Source organism: Balearica regulorum, chromosome Z, assembly GCF_011004875.1.
Source record: "Balearica regulorum gibbericeps isolate bBalReg1 chromosome Z, bBalReg1.pri, whole genome shotgun sequence".
NCBI classification, from domain to species: Eukaryota; Metazoa; Chordata; class Aves; order Gruiformes; family Gruidae; genus Balearica; species Balearica regulorum.
Window position 1 is genome coordinate 66,785,335 of NC_046220.1, and position 12,739 is coordinate 66,798,073.

At 42.9% G+C, this 12,739-nt stretch overlaps 1 protein-coding gene across 5 annotated transcripts; it reads right to left on the reverse strand.

Moving 5' to 3' along the window:
* Window positions 1-3,610: 3,610 nt before the first annotated feature.
* Window positions 3,611-12,068, reverse strand: SETD9 (SET domain containing 9). 5 transcript variants are annotated; one of them, XM_075740407.1, is made up of 8 exons: window positions 11,845-12,066; window positions 10,700-11,064; window positions 8,851-8,974; window positions 7,801-7,916; window positions 7,333-7,497; window positions 6,896-6,898; window positions 6,379-6,484; window positions 3,611-3,723 (listed from the first exon to the last, which is right to left on the reverse strand). In XM_075740407.1, the coding sequence occupies exons 1-8, from the start codon at window positions 11,928-11,930 to the stop codon at window positions 3,636-3,638; spliced, it is 1,053 nt and encodes a 350-aa protein (XP_075596522.1). In that variant the 5' UTR covers window positions 11,931-12,066; the 3' UTR covers window positions 3,611-3,635. The 5 variants fall into 5 exon arrangements, with proteins under 5 accessions (XP_075596522.1, XP_075596518.1, XP_075596520.1 ...); XM_075740403.1 differs by lacking the exons at window positions 6,896-6,898; window positions 7,333-7,497 and having other exon boundaries at window positions 7,789-7,925; window positions 11,845-12,068; XM_075740405.1 differs by lacking the exons at window positions 6,896-6,898; window positions 7,333-7,497 and having other exon boundaries at window positions 7,801-7,925; window positions 11,845-12,065.
* Window positions 12,069-12,739: the final 671 nt, after the last annotated feature.

Below are 12,739 nucleotides of genomic sequence, written 5' to 3' on the forward strand. Positions count from 1 at the left end.
ATGGGAGTTGCCTGGGGAACTGTAGCCCCTGCACCAATCCCAGATATGTGTATGCTTCTATAGAAACACACCTGTGTATATGTATGAATATATACACACACACACACACACACCCCCCTTCAATAGTTCAACAGATATTAAATTTTTTCAGTGCCTGACAAACTCACTTTTAGTCCTGCCACAGCAGGGAGCTGCAGATTACCCTGCTCACACTCTCCACGGCCACACAGAGCCGTGACTAGTGAAGCAACACCCCGAGGAAAGGAAGGGTGACCTCTGAGCTGCCCCCCGCCCTTTGCCTCCCAGCCCAGCCTTCCCCATGTGCACAGGCATTTCAAACACAAATGTGCTAACCAGGAGAGCTGACACCACTTATTTCATGTCCACCTGCTCTAAATCATACTGGTGATACTTCAGAATCTGCAGCTCTATCATCAATCCCATCCTTAGCAGGACAGATGGAGTAAATAAGGTGAAACAGAATGTGTGGGTCAAGATGAATGCAGTTTAATAAAGCAAAAGCAAAGGCTGGGCATAGAAGCAAAGGAGAACAAAGAAAATATTTATTCTCTATGTCCCATCAGCAGCTGATGTCTGGCCACTGCCCGGGAAGCAGGGCTTCAGTATGTGTAGCGGTTGGGGCAGAAGACAAATGCTTTAAAAACAAATGCCCCCCACACTCTTTCTCTTAGCTTTTATTGCTCAGCAGAGGTCATATGGCATGGAATATCCCTTTGGTCAGTTGGGGTCGGCTGTCCTGGCTCTGTCCCCTCCCAAGATCTTGCCCACCCCCAGCCTACTGGTTAGGTGAGGGGGATGCTGGAGAGACAGCCTTGGTGCAGTGCCAGCACTGCTCTGCAGGAGCCGAAACCCTGGTGTGTTACCAGCACCTTGCTGGCTACCAGTGCACAGCACTATGGGGGCTGCTGTGGGGAAATTAACTCCGTCTCAGCCAGACCCAACACAGGTGGTGATCCTCACTGAGGACATCACAGCAGCAACACAACAGCTGGCAATATCACAGCTGGCAACATATGTATACAAATTATCTCTTGAATTAGCATAGTATTTTAACATGTGCGGAGTATGGGTCTGCATCTGGGAGAAGGACTTTGCAGATTGGGCCTATCAGTAATTGAAACTACCTTAAATTTCGGGTTGTTTTTCCTTTCCTTCTATCACTAAGCATACAGGCATATAGAGGCAGAGTTAGCCAAGTCAGTCTATATTTTTAGGGAATTCCAGTGAAAATATTACCCAGGTAAATAATTGTTTCAAGAGGGAGACTGTGCTTACTATAATGAATAATTTATTATTATCAACAAACCATAAGTAGATTGCATAGAAAAATTTATTGTGTTATTATCAGATTGCACATTACATCTGAAATTACATCAGAATACATCCTCCTCTCAGGCACTGGCAGTGTCAGTTTGGTGGTAATGAATGGGCACAGAGGGAACTAGAACGACTTTCACTTTTAATGAAGAGACAGGAATCTAAAGACAAGGAAAAGTCTGATATGCCTGAAGCCCTTTCATAGGCTGTAGCACCTTACTGGAATATTATTTCTTCTCCATTTTCCCTTCTCCTGCTCAGTCCCCATGTTGTGCAGCTTCTTGCCTACAAGTACCACCTGACTGGACCTCCTCCTGCCACTTTTTGGCTTTCTATAGCCACCAGCAGACAGAAATCAATCGCTGCTGCCGGTTGCAGGCCAGGCCTTGCTTTCCCTCACACACGAGCAGTCACTGAAGCAGGCTGTCAGGTGTCAGAATTTCAGCAAGGCGAAGCCAGCCCCCATACCCCATTAGTGACAGGCAGCCTGCCCTTCAGCACTGCAATCCGCCACTACTGTGCAACGTTCACATCCAGGAGGCAGGAAATGCAGTAAAGCAAACTATTATCAATAAAAAGAGTTGTAAACCAAAGTCCCACATTCGTCAGACAGGAGTATACTTTCAAATCTGGTCATTTAAAAAGTATTGTAAGTGTATAATGAGACAGCTGAAGTGATCTATGCTTTCACATGACATTGTCTCAGCCTGGAAGACATGAGCAGCACCTGCCCTGTCCGGCATGCTGAGACTAGTGTTCCCCACCTACCCATAAACCTGAACCTGCTGAGCTATGCAACACCACAGGCACCTAACAACCTGCTCTTCAGAGATCCAAGAGATGCCCAATATTCTCCCCACAGAGAGCTGGGGAGGAGGCCCAGCTCAGGAGACAAGGGATCCTCAGAGTGATGGAGGATGAGCATCCTCATCAGTAGACCGGAGATCACCACCTGCTCTGATCCGTTTCCACACAGTGAAGACACAAGGACTGCCCCTAGAAGCTGTCCCCAGCACCGTGATAAAACTTGTACAACCCATGCTGAGCCACATGCCACTATCTCATAGCTCTGCTATTTAAATCTTCCTGAAAAGCCAGCCTTCTCTGTCTGAGAAGGACTTCCGGATGAATATGAAAGACAAGGTTCAGGCTTGGAAGGAGACCAAGAGAGACACCAAAAAGCTCTGCATTATGAAAAGGAGACTAGATGCGTTTGCAGCTAAGCAGGGCACCCTGGCTGCCCCGACCCTACCAGATTCATTAGAGCACACCACTTCCCAGCTCCTCCACTCTCATGAGCTTATGCCAACCACAAATTCACTGGGAGGCTTGTTTGGACTTCTGCAGTAAATACTGCATGATTTTCCTTTCCCAAGCTGTTTAGCCAGACCGAAAGACTGACAAGCTGTCTCTTGCTTACTTTCTGAAGGCAGTTTGCAGGCAGCAGCAAGAATTAATGTGGGAATGGCAGCTCTGTTTATGCCAGTAACTCATTAAAAAAAAAATACACAGCACACTTGGTTGGCATTATTTCCTCCAGCCACGCTGCAACATGCAGTTCTCTCTCTTGGAAAATAAAAGCTATGAAAGTTGCCACATGCCAGGAAACTTTCACTGAACCACTAAAACTAGGATTGGACAGGGCTTCAAGAAACATACCACCTTCCCTCCTACCCCAAGACAGGCACAGCGAAAGCAAGTGCCTGAAGCCAGCCTTTAGCTCACAGCACATCCAAAGTGCATACTGGCACTGTTTCAAACCTGGCTACTACAAGATTTGGACAACTGGCTACACTGAAATACTTTCTAAAAGGAAGCATATAACCAAAGGGACCAACTGCAAGAAAACCAGAACAACAACTAGTCATTACCTTGAACTATGAAGATTACCTGAGGAATAGGTCACAAAAGGGAAGTAATTTTTACAAACTGTGTCCATTGCAAGCATGAGAAATGAAATGGCATAATATTAAAACTGAGCCACAGGTACAACTACGCAAACTAGAAGGTTAAATGACATGTCCAGAACTTAGGTTTTTATTTTATGAGCTATCGTATGGACAGCTGAACACCAATAAGCAATAACAGTAGACAGCTGAGAAACTATTGATGCAAACAGTTAAATTTTCACTGCTGCATCAAATGTGGAATATTTTCAGGGAAATACAAGCCTGCAACTTGCTTTCTAAAAGGTAAAGCGACAGCCCCCCATTCTGTAAAAATGCCCATGAAGCTTGAAGTACACACACAGTAAATATTTTAATGACACAGATTTCTTCAGTCTTGAATTTATTAATTCAGTTGACAACAGTGTAGTAATTAGAAAAAAGTTCTTCTCCTTGCTTGATGTCTCTGAGAGTGACAAGCACTACACACCTCAGGTGGCTGTAAGAAAAGGAAAAGCAAAACATGTAGAAGTGAACAATTGTATTTTCTTTTTAATTTTTTAAATTCTTCATGGCAAGGAGCTAAAACAACAGCTCCATCTAGATTACTTTTGGGAATAATATGCATAATGCAGGCCAGGGAGCCTGGAGAAACAACACTGAAATACAGATATCAAATACAAGCAAACCCACTATAATTTAAAAAAAAAAAGCACAGCCTATGTGGGTATGCAAATAATGTTTCCATTCACACAATTATTCAGAAAATAAAATAATTAGTCAGGACAGATAAAAAGACACTGATACAGACAGGACGAGAAGCTGCAGCGAAGTTCATGGAGCAGAAATTACTCCTCTGGACACACCTACCTACAGGTGCTCGTTGGCTAAACCCACTCTCAGCCCAGCAACATCCAGACAAACAGCTCTGAACTGCACAGAGACCTGCTGCGATCTGTAATTGTGGGTGCATATTCCACAAACCCCATGCTGAAATGAGTGGCTGACAAACAGTTTTCTTACTGCGAGGTTTAGCAACCCACACCTCTAAACTTCCTTTAAGTAAATGACCTTGCCCTATAGCTGAAGTTCTAGGAAGGAGAGCACATTCTTCTGATGCTGATGAATGTGGAAGTGAAGAACAGCATCAACCCAGTCTCCACTAAGAAATTTAGTGTGAGGGCATTCTGAAACATATCAACAACAAAAAGATAAACAAGTACTAAGAACTCTTTTACAAGACAGAAAAAGATTTAAGAACCAGATTACCTACATTGTTAGCACAGTAAATATCAATATCAAAACAAGCAGCTAGAAGCAGATGGGCTCTTCTGTCTAGTGGCTGTACAAAGGGAGAACTGATGACTGAAACACTCTATTTTCTTAGACAGATTCCAAGGAAGAGAGCAAAATTCTACCTTCCTGAAATGGTCCCATAGCTTAGCTCTGCTCGTTGAACTTTCACACTTCAAGTATGGCATCCAGGCTTCCTGAAAGCTCAGTTTTCTCTCTTCTTTTATTAGCATTTATTTATCTGCAGATTACAAGTGCATCCCTAACCCTGTCTCAACAAAGTCTAAGTTTAATCAGAAAAGCCATTTTCCCAATACGCACCGTAACTTTCTCCAGAGGTTTAAAATGGCTCCAGAATTACATTAAAAGTCTAGATCATCTGTTCTGAAATCCATATGCATCCTCTAGATGAAGAGGATTATTTCATTCCTGAAGGTAACAACTGGACCAGAAGTGCAATTTCTTTGGTGTTAAATTCAGGACCATCATTACAACTTACTTTCTCTCTCTTGAAAGTTATTCTTGACCACATCCCAGTACAGGACGCACACTTCCAGACATATTGTCTGTCCTTGTTGCCTGTATTCATTTAATTGACACTTTTCCCACATTTCCAAACAAAAATCTGAGAAAGGTTCCTAAGTTACTTTCTAAAAGAGGTGGTTTTTCAGGACATAATGAGGATGCTGTAATTGTGTAGAGTAACTAAAAGTTCCATGCCTTTATATTGCTTAGTATTTCATTTGTCTCTACAAATTAATTTTAGGTTTCTCCTTGCAAATTCATCTGCTTATTTCTCACATTGATATCTATAAAGTAGAATTTTCCACTTTACAGGGACAGAAATGTGTTTGGTTTAGTGCTTAGACACTGTTTAATTTAGGGTTAAATGCACTACTGTGCTTTGCTAACAACTATACCTTTGAGGAAGAGACGAAGAACTGATAAAAAACATGCTTTGCTAAAAAGTATCCTTGAAGAAGAGCCAAAAAACTGATAAAATAGAAACGTCCTTCCCCAGAAGGCGCCAAGAGCTGGGTGATTACCAGAGAGGCCTGAAGTCAACAAAAATTGACAGTAACTAGGGGAAAGGTAAAGGTGGCTGGGGGAGTTCACGACCACCCACTCAAAGGACTATGCAAATTACCCACACACACTGTCAAGGAGCATGCGTGCTAATTTAAATATGCTTGACCAATAGTAGACAATGCAGTAATTACTAACCTATTAGTGTAAATTTAAGCAGGTTTTTCTAATCTGGTAACAAGATAAATACATTGTAGATTCTCTGTGTAGCTGCTAGCTTTGTGGAATTACCACCTAGCACCCATCTCTGCACAGACATGAAATAAATAAAATACCTCTGCTCTGTGTATATTGTCGTACTGCACACCGGGTAAACGATCCCACTTTTAGGAAAACAACATAAGTAGAGGACATGGAGAACAGGAGAGTAAGAAGCCTACATCTAAAGTACTTTAGAAGGGCTTTTTTTTTTGTTAAGGGTTACTAAGTACATTTGAAATACATACGAAAAACCTCAGTACTGCAATACAAGCAAAATATAACTAGTGCTTTTTGGGATTCAGAAGAATCCCACTATAGTGTAACCACTGCTTGTAAAACCGTGTCTTCAGAGCTATGCTGATCTCATTTGCAAAGATGTGGGAAAAGGAAGGAAAAGAATGTCTTCTAAATCACTTAAAATTTGTCTATTCAAAATGCTAACTCTTCCATAATGGTGCACACTTTTGTGTAACTCATCTTCATATGGAATATTATTATGTTCAACCATGTTTGCTTTACACATACAGCGTGCTTTGTATCACACAAATCTATGAGCTTTTGGTTTGCTGCTAACCTCTCTATGTCATGGCTGTAGACGATGTTTGGAAGATACTGTTTCAGTTCTACTGGAAAATACTCCGGCACATCAAACTCCTGATAACACACATTGGCTGCTTTTTCTAGAAATAAGAAGGAAAAAAAAAAGTCTCCATGATACTAAGAAAATCTAAGATAGGGTTTAGAGATGTGTAAAAATATCAAATGTATTGCTGCAAAAGTACCAGATGCTTCATCAAGCCTGAAAACCTTGCCTCTCTTGAGAGCTACTAGACTCCTCTGAAGTCCTAATTTGAATTTACACAAGAGATACACAACCAACTATAGGAGTTTTAATTCATACTTATTGCATTAAGCAGGATGATCTGATTATCAACATATGCATGAAGGGGCACAACTTGCATAGCACCAGGGGTAGCTTACAGCATTGCTAAATGTTAATATACAACATTTACTTTTACAGTTTAAAGAAGTCTTGAGAAAAATGTTCCCATGGCAAAATATGTCATAAATACAGCCAGGGAGAAAATCACCATCTGTCCAGCACAAGGAAGGCAATTTTCTTTACGTGGACATTGGACCTGGAAGCAGCAGTTTCACGGGACAGACCTTTGTCTCCATGCCAGTCAATACCTGGTTCGCTACTCCAGCAACCTTTCTGGATGCTACTTGGAGGCAAGGTATCTTTAGTGTAACGCAGGCTCTGAAAGCCACTTAGAGGCTGGGTATGATAGCAACTGAACTTGCTGTATCTCACAACCACTCCTGTGAGTTATTTATTCCCCCCAAACCTTAACACCAACACATACTGTGTAAGACAGAATAAATAAATAGTTCCCCTTTTCATGTCCAACAGCTATATCATACCAACAGTTTCATAGATTCTGTGCATAAATGGAAGGAAGTCTAAAAAAAAGTACTATAGTCCAAACTGAGCAATGATAGAATCTTACTGTACAAGTCACTGTGCGTATGGTTTTCTCATGAAGTCTGCTGGAACCATACTGCAGAACTTGATCTGCAACTCTGTGCGCTGCCTCAGCCCAGCAGTCCTTTGCTAGATATCCCTTCCCACCATCGCACATTGCGGGATGTGTGCCTTTCATTCTACATACCAGGAGGGAGACTGGGGGATCTGCAGGAGTCATTGAGAAAAGCACAAGAATATTTGAAGCATTGCTGTGCTGAAGGATTCTAGCACCCAGCTATCACAAAAGGCCTCAGAAACTCTTCATCCCGTGCTTATCTTGTTTTAAACAGCACTATTGGTGCCCAAGATCATAGAATTTAGTTGGAGAAGACATTTAAGATCATCAAGTCCAACCGTTAAACTAGCACTGCCAAGTCCAAATCAATATCTGACTCTCTTTGTCACCTCCAAAATAATTTATATCCTTAAAGACAAACTCAAGCCTGGAAAATTTACCTGGCAACTCACCATGTGAGCAGTTGTTGACATACTGTCCCACCGCCAGTGGGTTCTGCAGGGCAGCTGTGAGCCAGCTCTCATCACTCATTTGAAATGGGCCAAGTCGATCTCTCCGGCTGCAAGACCTGAAATGACTGACAGTGTTAACGTGAATCACAGCTCCTTCACAGATGTGAAGGCTCATTACAGTATCAACTTCAAACTAATTCCCAGAATTAAAATCTGGTATTGGTAGGTATTAATATTCAAATTAGGTATTATTTTAGATCATTTTGCTTGTTATTAATTTTATCTTCTTGTCATATTTAAACACAAATTACATTTTAAGGCAAGCTGAAACAGTCCAAGCTAACCGCATCAGGGGAAGTTTAGACTGGTCATTAAGAGGTTCTTCACCAAGAGGGTGGTTGGTCCCTGGAACAGGCTCCCAGGGAAGTGGTCATGGCACCAAGCCTGTCAGAGTTCAAGGAGCATCTGGACAACACTCTTAGTCACATGGTTTAGTTTTAGGTAGTCCCATGAGGAGCAGCGAGTTCAATGCAATGATTCTTATGGGTCCCCTCCAACTTGAGATGATATTATATTATTATTATCATCATCATTACCATTATTATTACTGCTCCCTTCTAAAGTGCTGCCCATCTGTAGACCAGAGCCGGAGTTACCAGATTCGCCTTTTTGATTTTAGCAAGTCCATATGGAAGCTTTTTCCTTTTCTTTTTTTTTTTTTACCATCCACTAAGCAGATTTGAGTAACAGCTCGGAAGCATTTAAAAAAGTTTATGCTACATCCTGCTCCTATTAAAACTATTTTCTTTACAGGAAACAGTCTCTGTACATCAAAACACATCTCACTGGTGTTACAGATGAAGACAGAAGTATGTAACACATCACATCCAGCAGCTCTTACCCTTGTGGTTTTTGCATTACAAGATACACATAGGTGGATGATATCCAACTATAACTCAATTTAGGGTAAGACAACAGGGAGCTGAGACTATTAGTACCATTGTTTAAAATCAGTTGAGTGGCAATCCCCTATTTCTTTTGACTGCTTACCTGTACACTGATCTTGATATTCCTTTATCATTCCCATCAATAAGGATGCCATCTATGCACCTAAAAATGAAGGGATTGCCAAGGGACTGGAAGAAGATGGGCTCATGTTTTCTGTATACTGTACCTGTTGCAAGATAGATATGATTATTTCAGAAGAAAATAAGTTAACTGTCAGAATGGGCTTACGATATCATCCTGTCCCCTCCACACAGAAACTCAAAGGAGACAGAGGGTAGGAGAGAACTCGTCTCTCAGTTGATGACATTAACACTTGTAAACCTACAAGCTTTTAGACACATCTTTGCGGGATGCAAAAAAAATCAACATGAGCCAAGATATTCCAGAGAGAAGCCACTGAAGGAAATCATTGAAGAGAAGGCCTGTGTTCAGTATTGATGTGAGGTAGATACAGCATCATAGCCAAACTGGCCTGCTTCAGAGAGGAAAACAGCAAGTGATGTTTGTTCAGAAAAGCACAACTGAAAATACTGTTTTGTTACTACTGTGTCAGGACACTTTGAAAAGCGCACACACACGGACAGCAAAGAACCTTAAAGGCCCCCCTCCACCACCCTGATCAGAGATTTGGCTTGGTACAGGAGAAGGCAAAGGCCAAACCAAGAACAGACAAATCATTTCAGCAGATCGTTTCCCAAATTTGTGGACAGGATTTCAACTGCCCTGGGTTCCAAGCACAGAAAACTGACAGCAGACTGGCTTCCAATTTTTCATGACATTGCAGTCTCACGTCTTGCACCCACTACGTCTTCAGCAACCCTCTGCAGAAATCCTCCATTGAACCTCACAAGGAGTTAGGTGAAAGCCCCGCTGGCAGGCTGCACTCACTGCCAAACAACAGGCAGGAGAGCACTGACCTGCTTCTCTCCACAGGGTGCCTTCCCCAGCCAGCAGCCCTGCAGTTTTCTTCATACCCCTGAAAAAACAAGGCATTTCACCAGCTCATCCTCTTTTTTCACTAGATAAGCTGCTAGAGGAGACTCTCAATGAGCCTACACTCATGTTTACTATGTGCCTGAAATCTGAAAGCGAGCTGCAAGGTCACACGCTCATTCTCTGTGATTGCCACTTGACAATTACTCAATTTATCAGTCAATGGTAACAGCCAGACACTCCTGCCTTGGCATGGGAAAACATGCTCTGCCACCCAATGCTTGGCCTGGTCTCGATCCTGCAATGTTGGCATAAGGTAGAGACCGCACCCAGGGGATGATTCTCTGGACAAATCCAAAGCATTTCAGCAGAGCTGTCCTACCTTGGCCGTACTGACAGAATTACAAATCTTTTTAAGAAATGTAAGCAAATACAGTTCCAAGAAATGAGGAGGAGGAACAGAGAAGTGCTGATTATCCAAACATGCTTTATGGAAGAGAGTTCCACTAAATAAGGGGTTTATTTTCATTCTCCAATTTGTATTTTTGTGGTCTGAAAAAGATCATAGTCTTATGATCTGTGTGATCTCAAACCCCTATTTTCAGATCCTTATCCAAAACAGAAATCCAAAAAATTCAACTGTATTGTTCATCTACTTGGAATTGCTCCCATCCAATTGTGTTTACAGAATCTGGAACAACTTTTCTGGCAGCTGAAAAAGTATTGGAAGTTTTTTTTTACAAACAAAATTACCCCACCAATATTGCTTTGCTTATTTCCCAAAGAACTCTAGGCAGTTTATACAGAAATATTCTCATTTACCATCACTTGTGATTTTGTCAAGGAATGACAGAAATAAAACCTGTAAAATAAAAACTAGTGTAGAACTTTGGCATTCTATAATTAGATGGTTAGAAATCACATCTAAAATTAATGAGAAAAAAGAACATTTCATTACCAGGATACATAGATACAACTGTCCCCTTTGGTACAAAACCTTTGGTAACAAAGACTCCAGTCCCAGCAGACACCAGGGAACTTCGGTCTCGAGTAATACTGAATCCTAGTGTATTAAACAGGACTTCCTCTGGACTAAGCACATGTTGACTCTGACGGTTATGTGAATTTACTGTTGATTGCTTCTGCTCAACAGTCAGTAATCCCAGATATTTACATTTGATTTCTGGAAGTAAGGTCAAAATATGTGCTTGTCTACTTAAGTCATTTATGAACAGAGCTTTAAATGTTTTCAGTAGTGTTTCAAAGACATCTTCATCAGAGATAATTTTGTCTTGGGAACTTTCAGGAACATATCGGAGCGTCCTGTAAAGAAAAAAATTACTTTAAGATTACATTTTTCCTAAATAAAATACAGAAGAACCATTTTTACAGCAGCAAGCTATATGCACTGTTGTTTCAAAACCAAACTCTAAAGAATATTCTTTCATTTCTGTCCTACTGTAAAACCATCATCTGATGTATTTACAGCAAGGCAAGTAGGTTAAACCCCACTGAGCTCTTAGTGACAAACATACCAAAAATCAAATATATGTTATTACTGAAGTTTACAAAAATATATAAAAAGTTCATTACATTTTAAACGAGGCAAGACCAAATACAATGCTGACTTGGGAGATTTTAATTTATGCTACTTATAAAAATGTCGTACTCATTTAAGCTCAAGCGCTACTTTTACCTTTAAAAAGAGGCAAACACATCTTACCGGAAAAAAGAAAAAGCTACCTATCTAGTTTTAACGTTAAACAGCATTTTGAAGTGCCCAGGTATCAGAGCTTTACGCCGGGGCAGTGACACAGCCGGCTGAACCACTTTGGCAAAGCAGCCCCCTCTCAGTGACAGACCCGTCCCCCCGAGAAAGGGGGAGCGGGGTCTCCGCCACGGCCGCTCCTGGCCCCCCCAGGTGAGCTCTCTCCCGCTGCCAGCAGCTACTCGAGGTGGGGAAACCCTGCGGGAAACCCACCAGCTGACACCGGCTGCCGCCGCTTCGCCCTGCCCGGGGCGGGGGGGAGCAGAAAGGGCCGCAAGGCAGGCCCCCTCCCAAGCCGGCTCGCCGCTGCCCAGGGGCGTGCCCCTCCGCCTCACCTGCGCTTGCGGCGGAGGTTGAGGGCCAGCCAGGGCACGAAGCGGTACTTGTAGGCGTCCCACCGCCGCCGCAGGACTCGCAGCATGGCGGCGGGGAGCTGCACCCGCTCCCTGGCGCCCGTCCTGGGCACCGCTCGCTCTCAAGCCGCGCCCGCGCAGCCGGCCCAGCCAATCCCCGCTGCGCTCGCGGGGCCGTGTTCGCGTACTGAGCTGCCAACCCGGCGTCTGAGGCGCCATCTTGTCACTGCCAGGGGGCGGAGCCCGGGTGGTCGCAGCGCGATTTGCAGCGGGAGGGGCAGCAGCCTTCACAGCGCTGAGGGGAGGAAGCAGCTCGCAAGGAGGAGGAGGAAGGTTTTAAAGCCAACACGGAGTTGTTCGTGGATGAATTTGGGCTCAAGTGGAGCTGGGAGTCCCTGTACTTCAACGGCTCTATGAAGAGCTCGTTAACCAGAGAGAATATAAAAGCATGGTATATTTGCACCAAAGAAGGGAGAGCTGCAGCCACTGGAAAACAAAACTCACATCCCATGGGTGCAAATACACACAGATTTCTAAATAATGTTACATGCCCTTTCTCTGTTTTATTGAACAATCCAAAATGGTAAGATCTGATACCAAAAGGAGATTGTAAAATTATCTAGAAGCAGTTGAACCCCACCTCCTTGATATTTCTGATCCAGGGGCAATCCCAGCACTATCAGATCACTTTTCCAAAATTACACGGTATCTACCTCTACTGACACTGAAGACTGGTAGTGCCTCAGACAAGCCACTTCATAAAAGGAGTGGGTTAATGGTCCAGAGCATTTCTGCCCGCACTTTTGACTAGTATTTGGCCCTGGTGACAAGGAGACATGAATTGTGCTTTGTAGCATTGTAACTGACTGCAGCTCGA